We start from the raw sequence: 20,518 nt of genomic DNA, 5'->3' as shown, positions 1-20,518 counted from the left end.
TTGAAACTTGAAAGGGTTGTAGCTCGCAAACTAAAAGTGATAGCCATGTGATTTAAACTGATTTGTTCACAACTGGTATGAATGATTCCAGTGCGTGATAGAAACAACCATTGTTACATTTAAAACTCTTTGGAAAATCGGTCGCAGGTTCGAATCCTGCCTCGGGCATGAATGTGTGTGATGTCCTTAGGTTAGTTAGGTATAAGTAGTTCTAAGTCTAGGGGACTGGTGACCTCAGATGTTAAGTCCCATAGTGCTTAGAGCCATTTGAACCATCTTTGGAAAATAACACAATAAACTATGTTCATAGCTCCGCAGAAAGTTTAACTTTTCTTCTGTTGACCTACCGCAATCAATTTCCCCTCATCTATTTGTTTGTGAGTTGCAGAGGCAAACATTTTTGCTGAAAAACCCTGTATATTATTTCTCAAGTCAACATCCCTCTTTCTCAACACATACTAATCGTGCAGGGATGACAGAGGTATCGTTAGGTTTTTTAACCATTTTCTGACTTGTATATCGATTTTGCCCTAAAACTCACTATTTGTGGAGAATTTTAAATAAAAGAGACTTTGCCGCCCGTTGTGGCCGAGCGGTTCTAGGCGCTACAGTCTGGAACCGCGCGACCGCTACGGTCGCAGGTTCGAATACTGCCTCATGCATGGATGTGTGTGATGTCCTTAGGTTAATTAGGTTTAAGTAGTTCTAAGTTCTAGGGGACTGATGACCTCAGAAGTTAAGTCCCATAGTGCTCAGAGCCATTTTTTTAAAAAGAGACTTTTAACTATCATACGCAAAAGGGCGAATTGGATGCCGAGCTTCATACCTATATTTTACTAAGCTAACTTATTAATCACGAATAATGAACTCCCTTTTCATATCATCGTATTAAAAATACTATTTTCTTTTTTTTAAGGACATATTAACTGTATAATTTGCATATAACATTGTCGTTGATACTAACCGTGACCACTGCGGTAGTCCATTATCTCTGCCGCATAAGTCGGCTTTTCTAAACGTATATATTTTTAGAAACGGCAAACATATTTGTCATTATCGCCCTGAATAGTGATTTACGTATTGCTACTACGGCCTATGGTGCTTGCATAAGGTACAAAGTTCAACTAAAATCTCAAAATACAGTTAGAGGTTACGGTGATTAGCGATATAGTAGGTAAGAAGCGAACACTACGTTTTAACCTACACATTTCGCGATTATTTACTTCTTTGTACTTTATATTCGTATTTCTCATTAAACTTCTCTTCATCAGGAGGTAAATATAATACTACTCCCGAAAGTGAAAAATTACAAGTAACTGATCACAGTCATATATTGTCATGAGCAATAAATTACATTTCTTTACTTTTTATTTTGTGATTTTATTTGCTCATTAATTAATAACTTTTGTCAACAACAGGGTGGCATAAATACTACTGCCATAAACAGCAAATGACAAGTTTACAATGCCAAGGAAGTGAACATTAGAAACTGTCGGTGAAGAAGCTTGACGGCATTCCCACAACTACCCTTATCCCAACGACTACCATTATTCCAAATACTTTCATATTTAAAACTTAAAAGTGGGAATGTTTCTCACTTGTCCCCTGATTTTAAATAATATCTGGCAAGAAATTTGCTAAACTTATGTCGTTATTTTTAGCGAGACCAGTTAAATAAGTTGTTTAGGCAAGCCGCAGGTGGGTAAAGTGCAGCAAAGGAACCCATTTTCCGACTCAAGGTACGTATCGTGTACCATTTTGCACGTCCCAGCGAACAGTATGTCTGCCCTCTCGGACGCTAGTTGCGTGAGGCCGCTGGGGTTGGGTGTGATCCCTCCTAACAGACTCATTTCAAATCCGTATGATAGTTGTGGATCCTGGCCAACGTTAGCAACATCCGCAGTATCTATAGATCATGATGCTACCGCTACCGAATTCTACGTCTACATCTACATCGATACTCCGCAGTCCACCTTACTGCGCGTGGTGGTATCCTGTACCACTGACAGTCCCGTCCGCAAATAGAATAAGGGGAAAACAACTCTCTATATGCCTCCTCATCAGCCTTAATTTCTCGTATTTTATCTTCGTGATATTTAAACGCAATAGTAAGTTGGCGGCAGTAGCCTCTTTCTGCAGTCAGCTTCAGATGCCGGTTACCTAAATTTTCTCAACAGTGTTCCTCGAAAAGAACGTCGCCGTCTCTCCAAGAATTCCTATTTGAGTTCCCGAAGCATCCCCGTAACACTTGCGCATTGTTCGGATCTACCAAAAACGAATCTGGCAGTCCGCCTCTGATTTGCTTCGATGTCTTTCTTATGCTGACCTGGTACGAATCCCAAAGAATCGAGCAGCACTCAAGAAATGGTCACACTACGTCCTATATGCGGCTTCCTTTACAGAAGAACCGAAGTCGACCATTCGCCTTCGCTACGACAGTCCCCCCATGGTCGTTCCATTTCATATTGCTCAATGTTACGTCGAGATATGTAAACGACCTGAAAAAAAATGTTCATATGTGTGTGAAATCTTATGGGACTTAACTGCTAAGGTCATCAGTCCCTAAGTTTACACACTACTTGACCTAAATTATCTTAAGGACAAACACACACACCCATGCCCAAGGGAGGACTCGAACCTCCGCCGGGACCAGCCGCACAGTCCATGACTGCAGCGCCTTTGACCGCTCGGCTAATCCCGCGCGGCAAACGACCTGACTGCGTCAAGCTGAACAGTAGTAACACTGTATCCTAACATTACAGGTTTGTTCCACCTACTCATCCACATTAACTTGCAGTTTTCCACATTTAGGAGTAGCTGCCATTCATCGCACCGACTGGAAATTCTGTCTAAGTCGTCTTGTATCTTCCTACAGGCACTCAGCTTCGACACCGTACGGTACACCTCAGCGTCCTCAGATAATGACCAGATTGCTCCCCACCTTGTCCTCCAAATCATTTGCGTGTATAGAGAGTAATAAAAGGTCGTATCACATTTTCCTTGGGGCACTTTACCCTTCCCACTCATGAACACTCGACGTCGAGGACCATATACTGGATTCTATAACTTCAGAAGTCTTCGAGCCACTTACACATCTGTGAACCTATTCCACATGCCCGTACCTCCTTTAATAGCTTGCAATGGGGCACCGTCTCAAACGATTTCCGAAAATCTAGAAATATGGAATGTGTCTGTTGCCCTTCATCCATAGTTCGGAATATATCATGTGAGTAAAGGGCAAGCTGAATTTCGTACGAGCGATTCTTTCTAAAACCATGCTGATACCTGGACATAAGCTTCTCGGTCTCAAGAGAATTTATTGTGTTCGAATTGAGTGTATGTTCAAGGATTCTGCAGCACACCGATATTAGGAATATTAGTCTGTAACTTTGCGGGTCCGTTCTTTTGCCCTTCTTATACATAACGGTCACTTGCGCTTTTTTCCAGTCGTTTGGGAATTTGCGCTGGGCGAGAGATTCGCGATAAACGCAAGCTAAGTAATGGGACACTGCCGTAGAGAACTCTTTGAGAACCCGAATTGGGATTCTATTCGGATCTGGCGACATTTGTTTTCAACTCCTTTGGTTGTTTCTCTACACCAGGGATGCTTATTACGTCAACCATACGGGAGTCTGCCCGATGGTCAAACGACGGAATGTTTGTACAATTCTCCTGTTTGAACGATTTCCTGATCGTGGAATTTAAAACTTCCAACACGTGTTGGTAAATATTTCTTCTTCTTACACGATGTATAATAGGATATTTACACAACAATGCAGTTTCTGAATGACAAACACGTTGCGCAATATTTTCTTATGTTTAGAAATTAAATGTTTTTACTTGTATCGACTTTGTGCACACATGCTAAACATTTCCGTACCCAAAACGTAGTACATTTCATACCGGTCTATTGCTTGTTGCATGCCTCCGCCATTGTGTTTCAATATTATTCGTGAGCAGTGTACGTAAGGCTGCGGTCACAGTAGCACCGACGTCGGGCCTTCTGCGGACGACCGACATCGGCCGATGTTTTCAAATCACTGCGCCGGTACATGTGCGGTCTCAGTGCAGCCGATCTCAACGCCCGGACGTACCGATTTAAGACAACGGTTGGCAGAATACAAACGAGTTTGTTTTCTTCGGTCGACTCGGGCGGCGTTCCCACACGCAGCACATACATTGTACGAAATTTTTAAGTTTGATACAAGAAGGGAGGAGTTTGTGGCATCCTGAGAATGAAAACTACGAGTATAATGGCAGGGATACGTCTAGGAATCTACGGTCTGAATTTGCTGCTTTATTGGAAAGGTTCAAACAACTTAAATATTTAATAATAATTAATTGAACGTTGTATAACATTGAGTACCTGGCATTACCCGAGTATCTATTTACTCTAATTTTATTAGTTCATTTCGTCCTTCCCCCTCTCCCTGTTCCTCTCCTTCTCTCTCCTTTCTCTGTCCACCTCCTCCTTTCCCTCTCTCTGTCCATCTATTCTTCCATGTCTTTGTCCATTCTCTCCTCCTCACATGCCTGTCCATTTGCTCCTCCCACTCTCTTACTCCATCTTCTCCTCCCCCCCCTCTCTCTGTTCATCTCCTCGTCTTTCCTTTCTCTGTCCACCCCCTCTCCCCTCTCTCTCTCTCTGTCCGTCTTTTCCTCTTCCCCTTCCTCTTCCCTTTGTCCATAGTAAGTAATATGTGTAACAAGTTTGGTAGAAATTGATCTAGGAGTTTAGGAGCAATTTTTTATCTGTGGCTTTGGCCGCATGCGCACATGTCACATATCTGTAACATATTCCACATGTATTTCTAGACACATTTCACGGGTATCTCTAGCGAATTTCGTCGTGCAGCTTCGTTTTCAGGTAGCGAAAAGAGTTTCTTGAAGGTTTGAAATTATCTGTAAAGTTTGTTGCAAGTCACAAGGTGCTCTCATTCTCAAATAAAGGCCGAATATAGCCTAGTGTCGGCCTCGGTAGCTGCGCGTGCAGCGCGGGGTATTCCTAACCGAAAAGACCTGGGTTCGAATCCCGGCCGGTTAACTGGTTTTTCTCATTTCGGGGACTGGGGCGTTGCGTTGTCCTCACGTTCGTATCGTTATAATTGACATTACTATTGAGACAGCTGAATGGGCACAGCCCGAAAGCCACTAAATTAGCCTGGCTATTGGTGCGTCGTGAGCTACGCTTCTTTTCCACCCCCATCCCAACCTTTGAGAGGTAGGTGGTTCTTACCCAACAGTGGTTATTTACAGACAGTAAATGAGACGCGTACCAAGTTTGGTTGAAGTCGATTCAGTGGTTTAGGAGGAAATGTGGAACATACATACACTTTTTTAATATGTGTGGGTTATATATGTTCTCTGGCTGTCTGGCCATTTTAGCCTCATGTCTATGCTTTATACAGCGTGTCATCTGCAACAGAGACAAAATCCATACTGGAAATTTTAAGTTAGATCATAACCTCAAAAACAAAGTGCCTTCAAGTGAGAAAAATGGTGTGTGTCAGTTTTGATGTTCAAAGTTACTACAGTGGATCTTTCTTAGATTGTGGTTGGTAGGTATTAGCTGTCTACGAATTATCGTTACTGCTTACTTGTGTTTTTATGCCAGTAAGGTGATGATTCTGTGGTATGAGGTGGTTTGCGAATGTCATATATGTACAGGGTAACCCGAAAGTCCGTTAACGTTTGAAAATATACTAATTCACCGAGTAATGTAGATACAGACGTAAACCTTGACACACACGCCTCAAATGACATGTTGTTTTATTGAAACCAAAAACAAGTGAAAAAAGTGGCCAGCAACACGTAATTGTCGCCGCATGAGAATCGTGACGAGTGTGAGGTACCCGATATGTTACAGAGACGCATCATCCCTAGCCAGGCTGATAAACACCTGCTTAAAGGTGCGACTTTTGTGCAGAGTGGCGCTCCGCCCTGTATTGCTACACATGTAAAAAACCTCTTGCTTACATTGTTTGGTGAGGATCGCGTGCTGAGCCGCCACTGCCGTCATGCTTGACCTCCCTGGTCCCCCGACCTCAATCCCTGTGATTATTGGTTGTGGGTTTACCTAAGTCTACGGTAATCAACCGACCTTATTAAGGACAACATCCGACGGCAGTCTCTCACCATACTTAGTGATATACTATACACTGCTGTTCACAACATTGCCCCTCGACTACAGGTATTGTTCATGAATGACGACCGACATCAGTTGTTACGCTAATCGTTTGAAGCGCCATCTGTTGACCATTTTATGCAGTATTTTTTCTTTCAATAAAACGCCATGTCATTTCAAGGGTACGTGTCTTTCTGCCTACATTATTCCGCGATGTATTGACTTTTCAGTTGTGTGCGAACTTTTGGGTCACCCTGTTTTTTCCGCTGTTCAGTCTTTTAGATGTTGAGAGAATCTTATTCTAACGTTTATGTTTGCCTTTCACATATATGCAGAAGAGAGTCATTGAGGGTTTTTACTCAAACGTCTGTTTCATTCATTTTATTTGAATTTGTGTAGGGTGTTTGTAATCTTGCTCTTCAATGTCACCACGAATCGTACTGATTATGTAAGAAAAACGGTATTGTACTGCCTGCGTTGTTCAAAAATGCGATAAAAGTTTTCTTCGGAGATGTGTCTGATGTTGGAAGGAACAGGCACTGCGGCGACTTCAGTCGTTATGAAATACATGAAATGAATTGGCAGTTGCGAATACGGAGAACCATCGGCTGTATAGTGGGATGACTACAATGAAAATTTGTGCTAGACCGGGAATCGAACACGGATTTCGCGCTTATTGCGAGCGGTCGTCTTAACATTGGGCTATTGAGCACGCCCCAAAGCCAGATGCAAACTTCCATATTAGATCAACCCTATGTCTGCAACCTGCACTCGTACATCCATTACATATATCCTCGTCCAGATGATGATGATGATGATGTTTGGTTTGTAGGGTGCTCAACTGCGCGTTTATCAGCGCCCGTACAAATTCCCGATCTTTGCTCAGTTCAAACTCGCCACATTCATGAATGATGATGAAATGATGAGGACAACACAAACACCCAGTCATTTCGAGGCAAGTGAAAATCCCTGATCCCGTCGGGAATCGAACCCGGGACCACGTGCTCGGATCCTCGTCCAGGGTAGACATTTTAATTGAAAGTCGCTTCCAGTGTCGGCGGATAAATGTGATATCGCAGTGCCTGTGTTGTTCAGAAACTCGATGCAATTTTCGTTCGGATGTGTATGCATTTCAGAAAGAACAGGCACTGTAGCGACTACAACCGTATCAAATAACTGAAATGTATTGGCAGTTGCGAATATTGACATCAGCTGTAACGGAAAATCGGGATTCGAGTCCTGGTCCAGCTCAAATTTTCATTGTTGTTATTCCATTATGCAGCTGATGATTGATCGTATTCACAACTTTGAATACATTTCATGAATGTAATGAAAGTACCTGTCTTCATGTCATTTAATCGTAAAACTTGTCTGTTAATTCCAATAACTGAGGAAAGAGTGTGCACTACTCGTCATGTTCTTTTCGAGACAGGTATAGGTTAGAGCAAATTCTAAGCTGCCTTGTCCAGCCAAAAGCTGACAAAGGAGATCGGATGTAATGTGACCAGGGTATCGGCCGGTGTTACCGGATGAGTTCCGGCGACGACGTCTGGCGACCGTTGTCGGTGCCACTGTGAACGCAGCCAAAGTTGTGTATATTTTGCGGATGTCCCGTTCTCGACGGCAGCATAAACACGGAGGCAGACAGGGAACACACGTGCGGCCGCCGAGTTCGGCGTCCGGCGCGCTGTCGTCAGTCGCAACGGAAACGGCAGGCGCGGCTGCGGCTGCCGCTCTGTCGCCGGGGCAACGCTCGCCAAGGCGGACCGCGCTCCGCGGGAGGGCGCCGCCTGCTTCCGCCCCCCTAGACGTGCACTTCCTGTGCCCGCGCAAGCGCCCGAGGCGGCAACACACACTACGCCGCAGTTGTCCGTTCAATGCCACGCCAGTTCTCTCATAACGCCGCAGAGGGGAAGTTTGATTCTGCGATATTCCATCTAACTTTCGGAAAAACGTCGTCTACACAATTCCGAAGATTGCAAGAGCCGACAAGTGTGAGAATTCTCGCACAACCAGCTCAACAGCTCATGCATCCAAGTTTCTGACAAGAATAATACACAGAAGAATGGGAAACCCGAGGAAGTGCTAGATGACGATCAGTTTAGCTCCAGGAAAGGTAAAGGCACCAGACAGGCAGCCCTGACGTTGCAATTGATAACGGAATCAAGACTAAAGAAAAATTAAAATACGTTCGTAGGATTTGTCGACCTGGAAAAAAGCTTTCGACAATGTCAAATGCTGCAAGATGTTCGAAATTCTGAGGAAAATTAGGGGTAATCTAGAGGGAAAGAAAAAGCAATATGTACAAGAGGCAAGAGGGAACAATAAGATTGGGATACCAAGAACGAAATGTTGGGATTTAAAAGTGTGTAACTCAGCGATGTGTTTTCGCTCTTTTTGTTCAATCTATACATCTAAGAAGCTATGAGGGAAATAAAAGAATGGTTACGAGTAGAATTAAAATTTAAGGTGGTAATATATCAATGTTCAGATTCGCTAATAATATTGCTATCCTTAGTGAACGTGAGGGAGAATTACAGGATCTGCTGTGTGGAATGAAGAGTCTAATGAATACGGAATATTGATTGAGAGTAAATCAAAGAAAGACCAAATTAATTTGAAATAATAGCAACGGCATCAGCGAGCAACATAACATCAGGATTGCTTATCACGAAACAGATTAACTTAAGGAATACTGCTACGTAGGCAACAAAATAACCCATGACACAAGGACCAGAAAGGAAAAAAACCCAAGACTACCACTGGCAAAAATGACATTCCTGGCCAAGAGAAGTCTTACTAGTATCAGACATAGACTTTAATTTGAGAAAGAAATTTCTGAGAATGTACGTCTAGAGCACAGCGTTGTATGATAGTGATATATTGACTGTCTGAAAACCGGGAAAGAAGAGAATCGAAGCATTTGAGATGTGATACTACAGAAGAATGTTGAAAATTAAATGGAATGATAAAGGAACAAGCAGGTTCTCCGGAAAATCGGCGATGAAAGGCATCTATGGAAAACACTGACAAAAGGACGACATGGTAGTAGAAGGAAGTGTAGAAAGTAAAAACTAAAAAGGAAGGCAGAGATTGGAATACATCTAGCAAATATCTGAGGACGCAGGTTGCAGGTGCTACACTAAGATGTTGGCACAGGAGAGGAGTTCGTGGTGGGTCGAATCAAACCAGTCAGAAGACTGAAAGAAAAGGCACCTCTGAAACCTAATAAAACATCGATTCTGCGTGTCATGGATTCCACAAGCCCTTGGTAGGTTACCGGAGGTGTATGGTACCAGATATCAACACACATGTTGCGCAGCTCTCGTAACCTACGAGCCGGTGGAATGTTGGCGTGCAGTTGGTGTCCTATAACGTCCTAGATTGTTCCAACGGGTTCAGATCACACAAATTTGATGGCCAATGCATTAACATGGAGTTCTCTATAATGCTTCTCAAACCACTTAGCATGATTCTGGCCTTGTGACATGGAAATTGTCCTGCTGGAAAATGCCTTCACTTTCGGGGAAGACCACAAGCGTGAAGGGATGCAGGTGGTCCGCAATGGTATCCACATAGTATACAGCTGTCATGGTGCTTTTGATTACTATCACAGGTCCCATGAAAGCCCAGCTGAATGTCCACCATACTACATGGGGAATTCAATAAATAATGCAACACCATTTTTTTCTGTAAGCAAGTTAGTTTTATTCAAGATTCCAGTACACCATTTTATTCCCCATTCCTTTGACTACAAAGTCACATTTTTCAACGTAATCTCCGTTCAATGCGACGATCTGACGCCACCTTACTGTGAGGGCCTGTATGCCCGCATGGTACCGCTCCACTGGTCGATGTTGAACCAACGTCTTGCTGCATCAATAACCTCCCCATCATCCAAGTACAGGTATGCACTTTAGAGCCTATGTTTACTAGTCATTTTTTTCTTGTTTTGGTGGAAAGAACCTGTCGCTAAAGTTTGCAGTGTCTTCCTTCTTTTTCCTGGGGCATATCACAAATATGGAAATACTTTAAATTGGTCAATTGCTGACCAATTTAAAGTATTTGTGGTTCTTGATCACATTTAAATCGTCCCCTCATAAAATTTCCGATGAATGCCCATGTCTCCACATGCGTGGATCATTTATATGCTTGGTACGTTTTTGCCAATTTTGACGAAGTTATAACCAGGATTTGCTTTGTGCCTTATCTGCCTATGTGTTGATAAGTTCACGTTCTATCTCTCAGACTCAGCGTAGATGCTCTCTGCTGAATAGTCATTGGATTTCGTGATAGTTCTAGCAGTAGTAGTATATTTATTTGGGTTGTTGTCAAATGAGTGATCGTAAGAATGCTAGACTCGTTTTCCAAATTCCTGTTTTCTTTGACCAACCTATCCACTCCACAGTTGTGTTTAGATTTGATGCACTGAGATAGTTCTTTAAACTTTCGTGTAATGTAGAACATCACGTCAGTTTATTAATATTTGAATACGGTGCCATTGTCTTGTATGGACTTGGTCCACAAATAATGATACTGAAACTGTTGCGTAAACTCTATGGATCATACGTTAAAATGTTTCATGGTTTCGAGATTGCAGTCCCACTTCTCATCCTTAATGTATTTTTGGGAGAAGAATAAATTGAAGGAGTCATTGATGAAATTAGACGTCCAGTTCTGTTCCAATAACAAATATGCTGAATATGAAAGGCATCCGTTGCAAGCTTTTTTAAATGAGTATCAGACGGAGGTGGTGTTTAAGTCCTAGAGAAAAGTGAATCGTAACCGTTTCATAGTACAGGGTGATCAAAAAGTCAGTATAAATTTGAAAACTTAATAAACCACGGAATAATGTAGATAGAGAGGTAAAAATTTACACATATGCTTGGAATGACATGGGGTTTTATTACAACAACAACAAAAAAATAAAGTTCACAAATTGTCCCACAGATGGCGCGTGAAAGATCTCTTGCGCGCGTCGTTTAGTGATGATCGTGTGCTCAGCCGCCACTTTCGTCGTTCTTGGCCTCCCAGGTCCCCAGACCTCAGTCCGCACGATTATTGGGGTTACCTGAAGTCGCAAGTGTATCGTGATCGACCGACATCTCTGGGGATGCTGAACGACAACATCCGACGCCAATGCCTCAGCATAACTCCGGACATGCTTTACAGTGCTGTTCACAACATTATTCCTCGACTACAGCTAATGTTGAGGAATGATGGTGGACATATTGAGCACTTCCTGTAAAGAACATCATCTTTGCTTTGTCTTACTTTGTTATGCTAATTATTGCTATTCTCATCGGATGAAGCGCCATCTGTCGGACATTTTTTGAACTTTCGTATTTTTTTGGTACTAATAAAACCCCATGTCATTCCAAGCATGTGTGTCAATTTGTACCTCTCTATCTACATTATTCCGTGATTTATTCAGTTTTCAAATTTATACTGACTTTTTGATCACCCGGTATATGAGTGACATAGGGTGTGCTACGTATGTGGAAATGGACAGGAAGGCAGATAGAAGAGTGGAATGGCGTACTGCTGCAAACATAACGGCGGATACTACAGAAGAAGAAGAAGAAGAAGAAAGATGACCACGAAGGGATTTATTGCGAGTATTTACGGATTTACTGGTACGCGAACAGGAAGGATTTATTGGCACGCCAACGAAAAGAGACGGGGATGCCCGGCTGGCAGCTGCTCGGCGGACGCCTGTTTGCGTGTCCGTGCGGGACACAGCGGTGTGGGGTGGGGAGCGTCTTTCCGCGGCGCGGCCGCAGTGTCTGGGGCTGAATGCAGCGCGGCCAGGGACCGGCGGCCAAAGACGCGGCCGGAAGCGCGCCCACAAAGGCGCGGCCCTCGCCTCCCCCCGCGGCCGCTGCAGCTGCCGCCGACAGCCACCCCCGAGGTATCCGCTGCTCCGCCCAGCCACCGCGGCCAGTTTCTCCCCGTCCTCTCGTCGCGCGCAGGCCGTTATCACGGCGTGGCCACGGCGCCTGAGTAGCCGCCTCCGGATCTGAGCTATCCGCCTCTCAGACTGGCATACCGGGGTTCGATCCTCGGCACTGCCAGCATTCGTTACATGGCGGGACAACTCCGACAGAATGGACAGCTGAGGAGCGATACTGCGTAAGCCCGTGTCCACGACACTCCATTGAAATCGCTTCGTCTGAGGTTCTCGCAACGTTAACAGACTGTGTTGTTGCTGTTCGTTCCGAAGATTATTATTTAGACTATGTAGTAGTAATAGCAAAACGAGGGTAATGGACAGCCGCTGAATTAAATCAGGTGATGCTGAGGGAATTAGATTAGGAAATGAGACACTTAAAGTAGTTTTGCTATTTGGCGAGCTAAATAACTGATGATGGTCGAAGTAGAAAAATGGTTCAAATGGCTCTGAACACTATGGGACTCAACTGCTGTGGTTATCAGTCCCCTAGAACTTATAACTACTTAAACCTAACTAACCTAAGGACATCACACACATCCATGCCCGAGGCAGGATTCGAACCTGCGACCGTAGCAGTCGCACGGTTCCGGACTGCGCGCCTAGAACCGCGAGACCACCGCGGCCGGCGGTCGAAGTAGAGAATATAAAATGTAGACTGGCTGTGGCAAGGAAAGCGTTTCTAAAGAAGAGAAATTTGTTAACATGGTACATAGATTTGTCAGGAAGTCTTTTCTGAAAGTGTTTGTATGGAGTGTAGCCATGTATGGAACTGAAATATGGACGGTAAATAGTTTAGACAAAAAGAGAATAGAAGCTTTCGAAATGTGGTGCTACAGAAGAATGCTGAAGATTAGATGGGTAGATCACATAACTAATGAGGAGGTATTGAATAGAATTGGGGAGAAGAGGAGTTTGTGGCACAACTTGACTAGAAGAAGGGATCGGTTGGTAGGACACGTCCTGAGGCGTCAACAGATCACCGATTTAGTATTGGAGGGAAGTGCGGAGGGTAAAAATCTTAGAAGGGGACCAAGGCATGAATACACTAAGTAGATTCAAGAGAATAGAGGTTGCAGTAGTTACTCGGAGATGAAGAAGATTGCATTGAATAGAGTAGCACGGAGATCTGTTTCAAACCAGTGGACTGAAGACCACAACAACAACGGTAGTAATCATTTGACAGCTGGCGACCGGAACCGCTGCCGCCACCAGTACAGCATGAGTCCGGCCGGCATTGCCGACTTCCACTGTGTTCCCTCTTTCCTTGCGTAAAACGTTGTGCCTGCCAGTTCTCGAGTAGGAAACTTCTCCGCGTAAAATGAAATCTTCTGACGGGTGAAAACAAAATGGTTCGATTGTATTTCTCTCACAAAACTACATAATTTTTAAAAGAATGTTAGTACACACATCACAAGAAGTTTTGCATCATCTCGGTTCCGAGAGTTCCGGAACCCGTACAGAAAACTGGAATAGAGGTCGACATAAACATCATTTCAGCCCTTTTTAGTGCTCATGATAACCACTCATTGCATGTTGTACCACCACACAGCGAGACCTTCAAAGGTGGTGGTCCAGACTGCTGTACATACCTACATCTAATACCCAGTAGCACGTCCTCTTGCATTCATGCATGCCTGATTCGTCGTGGCATACTGTCAACAAGTTGATCAAGACACTGTTGGTTCCGATTGTCCCAATCCTGAACGGCGATTCGGCGTGCATCCTCAGAGTTGTTGGTGAGTCACGACTTCCATAAAGAGCCCTTTTCAATCTACCCCAGGTATGTTCGATAGGGTTCATGTCTGGAGAACATACTGGCCACTCCAGTCGAGCGATGTCGTTATCTTGAAGGAAGTCATTCACAAGATGTGCACGATGGGGGCGCGAATTGTCGTCCATGAAGACGAATGCCTTCCCAATTTGCTGCCCATATGGTTGCACTATCGGTCGGAGGATGGCATTCACGTATCGCACAGTCGTTACGGCGCCTTCCATGACCACCAGCGGTGTACGTCGGCCCCACATAATGCCACCACAAAATAGCGGGGAACCTCCACCTTGCTGCACTCGCTGGACAGTGTGTCTAAGGCGTTCAGCCTGACCGGCTTGCCTCCAAACACGTCTCCGCCGATTGTTGGTCGAAAGCATACGCGACACTCATCGGTGAAGAGAACGTGATGAAAATCCTGAGCGGTTAATTCGGCATGTTGTTGGGTCCATCCGTATCGCGCTGCATGGTGTCGTGGTTGCAATAATGGACCTCGTCATCGACGTCGGGAGTGAAGTTGCGCATCACGCAGGTTATTGCGCACAGTTTCACTCGTAACACGACGTCCTATGGTTGCACGAAAAGCATTATTCAACATGGTGGCGTTGCTGTCAGGGTTCCTCCGGGCCATAACCCACAGGTAGCGGTCATCCACTGCAGTAGGAGCCCTTGGCCGGCCTGAGCGAGTCGTGTCATCGTCAGTTCCTGTCTCTCTGTATCTCCTCCATGCCCGAACAACATCGCTCTGGTTCACTCCGAGACGCCTGGACACTTCCCTTGTCGAGAGCCCCTCTTGGCACAAAGTAACAATGCGGACGCGATCGAACCGTGGTATTGCCGTCTAGGCATGGTTGAACTACAGATAACACGAGCCGTGTACCTCCTTCCTGGCTTAATGACTGGAACTGATCGGCTGTCGGACCCCCTCCGTCTAATAGGCGCTCCTCATGCATGGTTGTTTACAACTTTGGGCGGATTTAATAACATCTCTGAACAGTTCAAAGGGATTCTGTCTGTGATAAAATATCCACAGTCAACTTCTATCTTGAGGAGTTCTGGGAACCGGGGTGATGCAAAACTTTTTTTGATGTGTGTCTTCTTCTTAAGTTGCCAATCCTAAGATTGATTTGCAGCAGCTCTCCATTCAGTGCGATTGTCGGCCAGCCTCTTCAATTCCGTGAAACTTCCACATCCTAGGTCCTGCATTATCTGGCTTATGTACTTTCTTCTAGGTCTGCCTCTTGCCCTTTTGCCCTCTACAAGGCCTTCTGTTGATGTGTGTAGCTTAGCAAAAACACTAATGTTTGTTACATATGTGTTTGAAATTAATTTACGGCGAAGTTTCCTAACAGTCTCAGTGGCCGTAGAAGACACATTTATCTGTGGGAAACGACGTTGGCGACCCGCTAACCAGGAGTGTCATCGTTGTTAAGAATTGTCTCTGTAATAATTGTCATCATGAAAATGGCAGCGCGACCGCTACGGTCGCAGGTTCGAATCCTGCCTCGGGCATGGATGTGTTTTATGTCCTTAGGTTAGTTAGGTTTAAGTAGTTCTAAATTCTAAGGGACTGATGACCTCAGATGTTAAGTCTCATATTGCTCAGAGCCATTTGAACCATTTGAAAATGGCAGCTTGTGTAGCGATGCACTTATAACTGAGTTATTTGCAGTCTCCTCTTTGATTGCAGTAACTGTAGTTGGCGATGTACACCAAACGCACTCCACGTTTACATTTATAGTAGTCGAAAAGTTGTAAACAGCCTTTTGCTCCCTTTCATTTATCCCTGCTGCCTTCGGCATATGAAAGAATGTATTCTAGGTCAACATGGTCAAAAACTTTCTCTAAATGTACAAATGTTGTAAACATACGTTTGCTTTTCTGCAACATATCTTCTAAGATAGGTCGCAGAGTCAGTATTGTCTCACGTGTTCCAACGTTTCTTCGGAACAGAAACTGAGCTTCCCCCAGGTCGGCTTCTACCAGTTTTTTTCAGTCTTCTGTAAATAATTCATGTTATAACGCATGATCAACAAGTTTCCGTTCGAAGACCGTACAGTCCAAAAAGCCAACCGGGCAGAATCGCTGTGAGCTTTGAGGCAGTCATACCACCGACGCATCAGGTTGAAGATACCTGTTTGGTAAAACACTGTTCTGCTGCGTGAAGCAGTCCGTACCTGCCTGCTACACATTCTCGTCCGACAGGACTCTTCGACCATTCAACACCTTTTTTAAGGGACCGCAGGCTTGCCTGACGTGTCTGCGACCGGCGTCTTGTGACGAATCGCGACCAGCACAGAAACTGGCCCACAACACCAACTGTGGTATTCGAGAGATATGCTGCTCCATACACATACTTCATTCTCCGATGGACGTCTACCAGCGTTTACACTTCGACAGGCGAGGGAAAAAATGAAGCTGCACGTTGGTCCTGACTGGACGCGGTAGGTAATAATGTCGCCATAGCTCACGTTTCCGCGCGCACGTCGGAAAGATGCGAATACCAAACAACTTCCTTGCCTTCTTGTCGGTATTTATGTACCCGCATTCGTATCACACTACGTTGCACATAGGGTGCAGCAATACCATCAAACGGAAACTTTTTGATCGCCTCTTATAGTACAGGGTGGTTGTATTTAAACTTTCGCTACGTAAAAGGGCTTCCATGAAAAACGAGTGACCGCAGAGCAACGAAATTGTGTGGAAACATTTGTAAGGACCTGCGGAAGAGAAATAACGAATAAACCGTTGAAAGAAACACATTTTAATTTCCGCGTGAGAGGGTAGCATTTGTCAATTGCGTGGCGTTCTTACTTTCCATGTTACAAACGTTGCTCAATGTGACGACCATCTGCATCCACGAGAGCATCGTTCAGAACTGGACACTGCTGTACTGCCCGAAACATGTCAGGTGGGATTCGCTACCTCCCACGCTAAGCTACGAGGGGCGTTTGAAAAGTCCCTGCAAGTCCGAGAGATGGCACCATCGACGCGTATCGAGGTCATGTTTAGTTAGTAGCATCTTTGTAAAGAACTCACACCAAGGTTCAGCCATATTGGTCTACATCTTTGCGTTTGGCATTCGTGTGAATCAAGGAAGTCGAGTGATTGTCAGAAAATGAACGAAAAATAATTTCGTGTGATGATTAAACATTACTTTATGGAAGACAAAACGGCTCTGGAGACTAAAGAGAAGCTTGATAAACATTACGGTGACTCTGCACCTTTGATTAGAACAGTTTATAAGTAGTTTCAAAATTTTCGGAGTGGCCATATGGGCACAAGTGATGCTTAACGTTCTGGACGACCTGTGGAGGTTACGACTCCAGAAATCATTGATTTATGGTAATGGATGACAGAATAGTTAGGGTACGTGAGATTGCTAGTGCTTTGGGCATCTCGAATGAAAGGGTACATAATATTTTGCATAAACATTTGGACATGAGAAAGCTATCCGCAAGATGGGTTCCGCGATTGCTCACGCTTGACCAAAAACGGAATCGTGTGAAGTGTTGCAAAGATGGTTTGCAGCTGTTCAGGAAGAATCCGCAGGACTTTAAGCGTCGTTTCGTCTGTGTGGATGAAACATGGATACATTACTATACTCCTGAGACCAAAAAACAATCTAAACAATGGGTTACCAAGGGAGAATATGCACCAAAAAAGGCGAAGACCATTCCTTCGGCCGGAAAGGTTATGGCGACCGTCTTTTGGGATTCGCAAAGGATAATCCTTATCGAATATCTAGAAAACGGTAAAATTATTACAGGTGAATATTATTCATCGTTATTGGGCCATTTGAAAACCGAGCTGCAAGAAAATCGGCGGCGATTGGACCGCAAAAAAGTCCTTTTCCATCACGACAAGGCACCAGCACACACCTCAGCTGTTGTGGTCGCAAAATTAATGGAAACAGGATTATAACACGTTTCACATCCCCCCCCCCCCCCTATTCTCCAGACTTGACTCGCTCGGAGTACTGTTTGTCCTCCAATTTGGCTGGCGGTGCAAAGATTTTATTCAAACGGGGAGGTGATTGCAGCAACTAATATCTGTTTTGTAGATTTGGACAATTCCTATTATCGGAAGGGATCAACAAATTAGAACAGCGTTGGACGAAGTGCATAAGTCTAAAAGGAGAATATGTCGAAAAATAAAAAAGGTTTACCCCAAACACGTAAGTAGTCTTTATTTTTGCACCGACTTTTCGAACGCCTCTCGTAATATTCAGTCTCCAACGTGTGTTAGTGTCCCGGTGATAAACCGTGTGCTTCAAGTAACCTCACAGCTAGAAACCACACGGGTTCAAATATGATGAACGTGGAGACCACGCTGTTTGGAATTCCCAAATCGCTAGTTAATTCGAATTTCCGAATCATGTTCGTCAACCTATGTGCGGAAAGACAACCACTCCGTATTCCTTCAATGCATCAATACTCGTGAAAACCTGTAGTACTATTACTGTTGTTTTATCAAAACAGCATTACGAGTAAAACCTTGCGCACCTTTTCGAGACCCATGTCGACTGTCTGCAGCTGTAATGCACACTGATGCTTGAGCATCAGCCCCACGTCGCCGTACCAGTACCGGCGGCGAACGGCAAGTCATGACACTAACTCGCAAATCTTGCAGCGCACAGTCGGAATATCATTCCTATGACATTCCTATGAACTTGAGTAACCTGCAGTAAATTGTTTTCCGTCTACACTGACATAAGTAGCGGAAGTTTTATTATAACTACACTGTATTTAGCAACCATGACGTATTAAACTGATAGTTCGGAAATACTCAAACCTGTCAGCTCATACTTTCTTTCTTCTTCTTCTTCTTCTTCTTCTTCTTCTCGAGGGGCATGAGAGGGAAGCAGTGGTTGGAAAGGGAGTGAGACAGGATTGTAGCCTATTCCCGATGTTATTCAATCTGTGTATTCAGCAAGCAGTAAAGGAAACAAAAGAAAAATTCGGAGTAGGAATTAAAGTCCATCGAGAAGAAATAAAAACTTTGAGGTTCGCCGATGACATTGTAATTCTGTCAGAAACAGCAAATGACCTGGAAGAGCAGCTGAACGGAATGGACAGTGTCTTGAAAGGAGAATATTATTTGAACATCAACAAAAGCAAAACGAGGATAATGGAATGTAGTCGAATTAATTCGGATGATGCTGAGGGAATTAGATTAGGAAATGAGACACTTAAAGTAGCAAATGAGTTTTGCTATTTGGGGAGCAAAATAACTGATGATGGTCGAAGTAGAGAGGATATAAAATGTAGACTGGCAATGGCAAGGAAAGCGTTTCTGAAGAAGAGAAATTTGTTAACATCGAGTATAGATTCAAGTGTCAGGAAGTCGTTTCTGAAATTATTTGTATGCAGTGTGGCCATGTATGGAAGTGAAACGTGGACGATAAATAGTTTGGACAAGAAGAGTATAGAAGCTTTCGAAATGTGGTGCTACAGAAGAATGCTGAAGATTCGATGGGTAGATCACATAACTAATGAGGAGGTATTGAATAGAATTAGGGAGAAGAGAAATTTGTGGCACACCTTAACTAGAAGAAGGGATCGGTTGGTAGGATATGTTCTGAGGCATCAAGGGATCACCAATTTAGTATTGGAGGGCAGCGTGGAGGGTAAAAATCGTAGAGGGAGACCAAGACATTAATACACTAAGCAGATTCAGAAGGATGTAGGTTGCAGCATCAAACCAGTCTCAGGACTGAAGACCACAACAACAACAACGTTCACCTTGAAGGCTGACGGTATTTAGCCGTCAGACTCGTGTATTTTTCACGCGCTCTTTTGTGAGCCGACATGGTTCGATGGCATATTTTAGACTGTTTCCAGTTTGAGGCTCTCTTCGGAGACCTGGAAGAGACGTCCGGGGCTACATTCACGATTCTGCCGTCGCGCCTCACTTATGTGGGTGTGTGTGTGCTTGCAGGGAGCCGGACTACACGGAGGGCATCTTCCAGTCGATCGGCTTCAAGGAGTTCCACTCGTGGCTGGTGCAGCCGGAGGCGGCGCGGCGCAGCGAGCAGGGCCAGGCGGAGATGCGGCGGTGCGCCGACGCGCTCAAGGCGGCCACGCGCCGCTACGCGCGCAAGCAGCTGCGCTGGATCCGCAACAGGTTCCTGCGCCGCCCCGACAGGCAGGTCGGTACAGCACTATGGCCAGGGCCCCGCCTTTCTCACACCACGTCCTGGAAGCCATTCAAACGTTCTCTTCTTCTGTGCCTCGCAGCTTCCTTCGTGTCGCGCCTTGTCACACTCGCGACCACGGCCAGAATCCACGTATGCTTGGCGATGTGCTACGCACTGCTTTGCGAATTTTATTTGAGATGTTTACTGACCGACCCGAATTAATATTCTTCTCCCGTGCACTATCAAATAATTGTACTGGTAGTTATAATTAAACTGACGGTGTTTCGAGTGCTGCTGTATACGTCGCAGGACACTGAAAAATCGTAATTGTTCACTAACCAGTGCGCTTACGAAGTATGCTGGAAAACAATAGTTCCTCTTTCTGCCATCAGGTCAAGATATGGCGCTAGAAGCAGTCAGCATATGTAATGGATCCTGTTTTGACGTCAGTATGCTGTTTTTAGCTAGCCGACGGTGCTGATTTCTTTTGTAGAGTGACTGTTGGTGTAAACGGTTGGGAAGGTACGGAAAACT

General features: G+C 44.6%; 1 protein-coding gene across 1 annotated transcript in view; it reads left to right on the top strand.

Moving 5' to 3' along the window:
• LOC126474570 (tRNA dimethylallyltransferase-like) overlaps positions 1-20,518 on the top strand; it is a 493,205-nt gene that overhangs the window by 460,113 nt on the left and 12,574 nt on the right. Inside the window, exon 4 of the mRNA XM_050102047.1 lies at positions 19,786-19,996. Within this exon, the coding sequence (XP_049958004.1) occupies positions 19,786-19,996 (211 nt within the window). The remainder of the gene's footprint in view (positions 1-19,785; positions 19,997-20,518) is intronic.

The sequence above is a fragment of the Schistocerca serialis genome, chromosome 4, assembly GCF_023864345.2.
Source record: "Schistocerca serialis cubense isolate TAMUIC-IGC-003099 chromosome 4, iqSchSeri2.2, whole genome shotgun sequence".
Taxonomy (NCBI): domain Eukaryota; kingdom Metazoa; phylum Arthropoda; class Insecta; order Orthoptera; family Acrididae; genus Schistocerca; species Schistocerca serialis.
This window is presented reverse-complemented; position numbering and strand designations above follow the sequence as displayed.